General features: G+C 40.2%; 1 protein-coding gene across 1 annotated transcript in view; it reads right to left on the bottom strand.

Annotated features, from left to right (window-relative positions):
• Nucleotides 1-7730, bottom strand: part of ALK (anaplastic lymphoma receptor tyrosine kinase) — a 330133-nt gene that overhangs the window by 16654 nt on the left and 305749 nt on the right. Inside the window, exons 16-19 of the mRNA XM_009995276.1 lie at nucleotides 6162-6260; nucleotides 5093-5245; nucleotides 3880-4005; nucleotides 1982-2168 (exon numbers count right to left, since the gene is read on the bottom strand). Coding sequence (XP_009993578.1) covers nucleotides 1982-2168; nucleotides 3880-4005; nucleotides 5093-5245; nucleotides 6162-6260 — 565 coding nt within the window. The remainder of the gene's footprint in view (nucleotides 1-1981; nucleotides 2169-3879; nucleotides 4006-5092; nucleotides 5246-6161; nucleotides 6261-7730) is intronic.

The following is a 7730-nucleotide window of genomic DNA, read 5'->3' as shown; positions in this document are numbered from 1 at the left end:
GTGTACTGAACTGGCAGGGAAAGAAATCCTCAAAAGTGAAAGTCCCCAGTGAAATCAGGCTGCTGGTACTGCTATGTGTAATGGACAGCATTCTTCCATGGCCTTGGTGTCAGTGGTGGGTGCTCCAAAACACATAAATAAAGGTAGGTCATAAGTCTTGGTGTTTCCACACCCTGAACACATTAACAGCTCCCATAATGTTTATGCATCACCATGAAAGAAAGCACTCAACAAGAAACTAGGGTGCACTGAGAAGTTCTTAAAGGACCTGAATTCTGAACCAAGTACCATTTCCTGATTTATTTTGTGATTCCAGGTAAGCACCTTAGCCAGTAAATGGTAAGGATAGTGCTTTGTATAGCACTTGGCTCTAGGAATTTGTGCTGACAATTTTTTCTGGCACTGATCATATTATGAAATTTACAGTTTTATTTTGAATAAGGTACAAGAAAAAAAAAATTAAAATGATCACACAACAGATCCTATCCTATGTTCTTGAGATACAGATTTTGCATATCTGCTTATTATTCAGTGTTCACTTGCTTCATGTTAAGTCAACTGGTACAACAATAGCTATCTTGCATAGCTGGAATGTCATAGCAACACAGTGAACCCTGGCAAAGAATGGGGCTACACATTGGGTGGTAGTAGTTCAAGTCTCTGAGAGACGTGCCTGCATCTTGTTCCAAGTAAAAGGCTCCCAATAAGGCTCTTCTCTACAACACACACTTTCCAGGTCTGGTCTGAGAGCTGCACGGATTCTACTCTCTGAGCTATCTGTGAACTGTTTTTTACATGGGCTGCTTCCCTCCGGCCCATTCAAATATGTGCTGCTAAGGACAATCTGCTTTGTTGTTGCATAAGCTCCGTCTGTAATTTTGCCAGGATAAAGACCAGTCTAGGCAGTGAAAGCACAGTGACAGTGTGTTGCCTGTGACTCACTTTTTTAAACAACATTTTTGTAGGTATCAGCTTGAGACACTAATCTTGGTTATGCCTGAGCAACTTATTACAAATTGAGGGTATGAAACAGACCTTTACAGCTGATAACTCACCCTCCTCCCAAAAAGACCATCTTCTCTGCCCTTATCAATTCCTAGTGATACCCTCTGCTCTCTGCAGCTTGGACTTTTAAAAAATCCTTTCAGAGTGCAAGTGACAAAGGCAGCAGCAGCACAGGGTACACTGGAAACTTCCAGATGCAGACTAGCAAGACATGCAGTTAAGGGGTGACGACATAAGAGACAGCAAAACATCAGACTGCTCTGAGCATCATCTGTTTTAGCACTGTAAGGTCCCTAGTCTCTTCCAAGCTCTTTTGCTTCCACTTACTTGATTTTTGTGTAAAATTGCATGGTAGCAGGGTAATGTCACATTCACAAGTGGCATGCATTGTGTCCTGCAGTAAAGCAAGGTGGGAAAGAACTCTGAATTTTCAAGTTCCTCTTAGGAGACTATTTAGAAATTTCCTCAAGTTCTGATCTAGACATGATTATCTTGCTGGCTTCATATTCCTGTCCTCTTATTATTGCTTCACTGCCTCAAAACCATTGCTTTTCCTGCTATTATACTGAAGGATGTCATCATCTTTACCAAAGATCCCATCAAAGGCTTTAAAAGAGCCTCCTACAAGCCTCAGCCTTCCCAACAGTTCATCCGTTAGTAATGGAAATGGGCCGTTCATTGCACAGTCTGCAAAAGATATGTCTGAATTACTGGTGCTGACCCTTCAGTTCCTCTCATAATCCCAGAAGATTAACACTGCTCCTGTGAAAGGTTAAGGAGACTGCCAAAGTCTAGTCCCCTCCAAACAAGCCTAACTACTGCAGCTTTACATCTTTCTTGATAAAGGGGCATGAGTCAAAAAGTGCATGAGCAGTTTCATGTGCCAGCAGGAAGACATGAGTTCACATCAGCATAAGATAGTCAAGTATATGTGAGTGTGTAGTGTGAAGCATGGGGAAGGCAAAGATGAATTTACCGGATGAGAGAGATGTTTTTTCGAGGCACTTCCTTAAGGTCACTAATGGATGTGGTCTTTCCTGCAAAGCAGTAGTTGGGATTGTAGTCTGTCATGATAGTGGAGGTTCGCAGCTTGCTCAGTTTATATTCTGGGCTCTGTAACTCCATTTGCATGGCTTGTAGCTCCTGGTGCTTCCGACGATATACTAAATATGGAAAACATAGTAAACCAGAGACACAGATTGACTTTGAAACAGGACAGCAGCTGAGCAGCACATCTCACTGAAATTTTCTGTGTGGTCAAATTTCAAAACCAGCTAATGACACTGTCATAATTCTGTACATCAAATAGATACAGATAGAAAATGGAATCTGAAGTTATTCAGAACTTTTGATTTACACAACTTATGAAGAAATAGGCTTGCTCATTAACTGTTTGGAAGAAGTAAAATGAATTTCACTTGCAGACATATACGATTTCAGAGTTCTGAGGTTTTTGTTTTTTCTATTTCGTTTAACTGAACCTTCCAAGTATGAGTCCAGTTCCAAACTTGAGAGAGTGGAGGTATAACCAACGTTCCTAAACCACGTAGAAGTGACTAAATCTGATATACTAAACTGTTACTTCAGAATAACACACTGTACATAAAACTAGCTCATTTTGCAAAACTTCCTGTTTTTAAAGACTAGAGATGGACTAAACTTGAAATCAGTTTATGGTAGCTTTATATTTCTTGAATCACTGATATTTCTGAAGCATCATTAGAAATCACACCTTGAAAAAAAACATCCTGTGGATATTCCTTGAAATAGTAATTAATATTGCAGTATTTTTTTTCAAAACAAGACACCAATCATGAGCAGGTTAAATCACTGTTACCCTTAATATCGATTTATGTGGGAGCTGGATTGAGCTCAGACTGTGATAATAATAGCTATTGCATCTTCTCCAGCAGATGTTGCTCAGGGGAAGAATTTCAGGGATAAACATGCACTGGAAAAGGCAGATGGATGTAATGACCTATCCACAAACCCTTCCTGTCTTCCATTTTCCTCCTCATTGCTTTTGCTTTGATTTTTTTTTAATTGCTGCTCTTCCCTGAGATGGCAATGATAGGCTAGTTGGATGGAAAGAGGATTACTCTTCCATTCCCAGAGAAGTAATTAGTAATTTTAAAGGTCTACTGTCAGGCCAGAAATCATACATGTAGGACCACATGTGCATAACTGATAACTCCTGAAATTTTTAAAACTGAAACAACTGCACAAATCTAATTTAATAGGTGCCATTTGCTGCTCTGGCTACATCCCTCCTCCAGACTATATGCACTGTGGACAAAGGAAAATGGCAGAGCTGTGGTTTGAATCCCAGATTGCTTTTCATTGATTCAAATCTATTCCACTTGCCATCAAATGCAGGTGAGCAAATTGTTTAAAATAAGAAAATGAAAGGGTGAACAATACCTTTTAAAATTTCAAATAAAGATGACAAAAATACCCCAACACCTAATAAGTAGCAGTCTGTAAAAGGGGAACCTACATGAGAATTTCAAGTTTAAATACCATACATTAATATGCTAAATCTGTATCTAGGCACACAAACAAAGGAGCTTACTTTCAGGCATGATGCACCAACAGCTCTCACAGAACCAGTGACAGCTGTGTTCTGGCAGCTTTACACTACAATACATGCAATCATGTCTCTTTTTACATGCAGTCAGTAGCTGAAACCTCCTCAGATTGATCATTGTGGTTAGAAAGAACTACTTAAATCTGAAGTTAAGGCATGTGTGTAGGAAGGTGTCCTTAAATAGAGCAGTAGCTAAAAACCTGAATCCTTTTGCCTCCCAGGGCCCAATTATCCCTGGCTCAGATCCAGCCCTTATATGAAAATACCTTTTGCAGACAAACACTCACCTATCATGATTCCTGAAAAAGCCAAAATTAAAGCAGCCACCAATGCGGAAGTAACTACAGACAAGACCAAGGAGAGAGGGAGGTGAACCATAGGTTCAGCTGTAACAGAGGCAGAAGAAGGAATTACTTGTCTGAAATGATCTTCTGGCATCCACATTTTTGTAGACATCTTTTTCTGCTCCTCCTTCTATTTACTCATCTGATGCTCCTGCAGTGTAGGAGCAACCTCTCGTGTGATCAGTTTTCAGGATTGATGACCTTTAATACTTCATTATTTCACTTGCCTCAATTAATATCAAGCGATGAAAACAGATGGTTTGCTATCAACAAATTAACATGTGTCCTCCGTGGGTATGAAAAAAAGACCATAAAAAGCAGGGGCAGGTTGGGGAGGTGGAAAGAACATTACATTGATAGGGTTAAAGTGCTGCTATCAATGCCAAATCACAGCAAAAGCAGAAGGATGACTGCAATGTATCATCTCCTAAATGCATCTAATCCAGGCAGAAAAACCTGGTAACAGTAAGTATTCCATAGCTGCATCCTCACTTGGGACCACCAGGCATTCATCTATTAACGTTTACTTCAGCCTGGCAAAATGACAATGCTTTTTACCCTTTTTACAGTTGGGAATATAGAAATACACCACAACTTTCACATGCAAGTGACAAAGCTGAGAGCATGATCCTGAAACCCTGGAGTTAATTGCTGGGCAAGAATATGAAGGAAATCTACCAATGGGGCTCTGAGCACTTGATTTTTCAAGTAAGGCAAGTACAGGCATCGTCTTCAGTTTTCCTCAGAGATCTCTCACACAGAATTTCTTAGATTCTCCACATGCACCTTACATGTCCAAATCCACAGGAATTATATTCTCCTTCACCTTGTATATTTTTTTAGTTCTTAAGAGGATGAACCTAGATGTTAAGATTAGCAAACTTTCATGATTTCAGAGAAGAACGTGAACATCACCACAAGATTTAAAATTGACTCTCCTCAGTGCTGCCAAGCATATATTGTAAAGCCTCAACACCAGTGACTCTATATCCTAGCAAAATAACAGTAGCATATATGAACAGGAAAGAAGCTAACCTTCAGTAGAAGCCAGTTTTGAGAAACAGACCAGATAACACTTTCAGGATGTCTTACAGTCCAAACTATAGATTTTCACAACACATTTCTGTTTCACATACTAACCCATACATTTACTTACCTATGCAAGACACACCATCCTCAGCCAGCTCTGTGCCTGGCTCACAAAAGCAAATGATCTTTTGAGTCTCAAGATCAACACGGCACTCGTCCATTTCACAGTGACTGCAGTTAAGATGCAACCTAATATCCACCTCTCCATGCCCCTCTGTCACTAGGGAATGGATGAAAGAAGCTGAGTTAATCACTGTAAAGATCATTCATATTGTTCTCTCAGGCACTGACAGAAACAGGGGACATAGTAGTCTCAATTGCCAGGTGGGGCAGGGTGAGCCCCATTAAAAAAACTCATTTCTCCCTGCCTTTCATGGCTCCTGTTCTTTTCTCATGTGAAAAATAACATCCAGCTAAATTAGCCCCACTGCAGTTGAGGTGTGTTTGCTTTCTTGAGTAGGCAATCCTAACAGGTTGGCAAGGAGGTTGCCTCTGTGAGACTTAACGTTCTCTTTCCTGGCTTCTGCTCCCTCTGAGATCAAACACTGCAATGTTTTTAAACTTTCTGTCTGAATCTGTCACACCCAAGTCCATTTGTATTTGAAAATACTTCTGGCTGTTCTAAAGCAAATGTGATTTTTTAAAGTAAACATATATTTTTGTATTTTTTTAACAGATCACAAACACATTTAAGACTTCTAGGCAAATACAGGCTGGAGTGGCAGTATTTATCACTCTCCCACACTGCTGGGAAGCACTACACTGTTTTGTCTAGAAACTCCCTGGTTCAACCTAGATACTTTGCTGAAGGATTCTCTAAGGAACAAATGTGCCTGCTTCTTTTCTAAATTATCTGAATTAGGCCATTCTGTTACCACTTTATTTGGCCAACATTATTCTATAGACTGGTAGACTATATTTTTGAGAAGTGTTTTCTGATAGCCTTGATGTTATCTCCACCTGCTTTTTTCCTACTACTGGTGTTTATTCTTCATTGGACTTTATTATGCTGTCTTTCTGTCTCTTCATGTTCATAACAACATTAAGCTGTACCCGAAGGCTCCAGTGTCCTGGAGGTGAAAACTATCCTTAACTTGAAAGAAACCCACTAGAAGACTTCTGACCAACATTAATACCTTTAAGTGCTGGAGTGTATAAAGTACCAATTGGATTAATAAAGGACACACCATCCTGGCCATCCATCTCTGGGTCATTGTCCACTGCAGCATTGCCACCTACATCAAACCAGAAGTTACCTTAACAGACTGAGGCTCATTAGCACTAAAATACAGATAAACATTGCAACATGCATTACTTCAATATATTTAGGGAGGCATCCAAATTAGAAAAGGGAATAAATAAAAGTATTTAACATATAGGGAACACTTGCTGAGTTGTGGCATAAGCCATTGGTCTCTAATCTCTACAACTTTAATTTAATAGCAGCAGGTTATGACAATCAATTTCTTAGCTCTGTTTTAGGCAGTCCGTTGCAAACAAAGGTACACCTTAATCCACAAACTTCATCTTTAACCATTTGGATGCTGTGAAAACATATAAGCCCTTAATATTAATGTGGCCAAGAGACTGGAAGACACCAGAACTCAAGAGGTAAGATCAGTATCCTTGCAGATTACAGTATGTACTTTGTCAGCAAAGGGAATAAATTATCAGATATTCCTCCTCTCCTTTGCACCGTGAAAGCAGGATGGTCCACCAGGAGTGGGGGCTGAAGGAATTGATGAGTTGCTGGTTTGTGCTTGGCCATATAGAACACATTAGGAGAAAAGTATAGGCAATACATGGAACATATGAGAAGCATAGTACAGGCCTTACATCCTGTACCACAAGCATGCAAAGATTCCCCCACCAGACCCAAAAATAGCTTTTCCACTTTAACCATCTTCAGTGAAATTAAAATTATTTCATGTGAGGTGTTCTGTTGGAAAAAGAATCATTACACAGTAACAACAGTACAAAACATGCACTTAATAATTTAAAATCATTATTTCTTCTCAGGATTTCTAGTCTATCATGGAGTTGACTTAAGCTGTGGAGAACCAGGGGTTAAAAACTCCACCACAGTGCAGATGGCTGAAGAAATTATGCAGCCCAGGAGATTATGAGTTAGTAGAGATCTTGAATCTGGCCCACAACAGATATAATCAACATAATGCCATCTGACAGCTGTCCTGAGACCCGCAGCACATGAAATTAGCTCCTTGTTGACTGAAGTCAACATCATTGTTGTTATTAAGAGAGATCCTGGTTGGCAGCCTGAGCCTCTGCCCCTAGAGACCATCTGCACAGGACCAAGGCCCATCCATAGCAGGACAGGATAGGAGAAGCTGCATCTTTTCCCTTGCTTCATAGCCTGGCTGCCAATCTCCAGGACCAAAGTCCTCAAAACACAGGTGCTGGTAGTGGGAGCACGTAGCCTGTGGCTGCCCTTTCTTCAGCACTATAACCCCAAATCAAAAGGCTCAAGAATCACAGCAGGACCTTGATGGCAGATTTTATAGAGTGCAAAGCCAGGATTACAGCTGGGAGACTGACTTCTGGCTGTTTGCTCAAAACCTAAATGTCATACATTCACCTAGAGCTAAAAAGGTAACACACAAATATACTAGTACGTAACAGTCAAATACGCTAGCTACAGTTGAGTTATCTATCAGCATTTTGCTGGTCATGATCACTAAAGGAGG

Source organism: Chaetura pelagica, unplaced genomic scaffold, assembly GCF_000747805.2.
Source record: "Chaetura pelagica isolate M959 unplaced genomic scaffold, ChaPel_1.0 scaffold194, whole genome shotgun sequence".
Classification (NCBI taxonomy): Eukaryota; Metazoa; Chordata; class Aves; order Apodiformes; family Apodidae; genus Chaetura; species Chaetura pelagica.
Note: the sequence above shows the minus strand (reverse complement) of the source record. Positions and strands in the feature narration are given on the sequence as shown.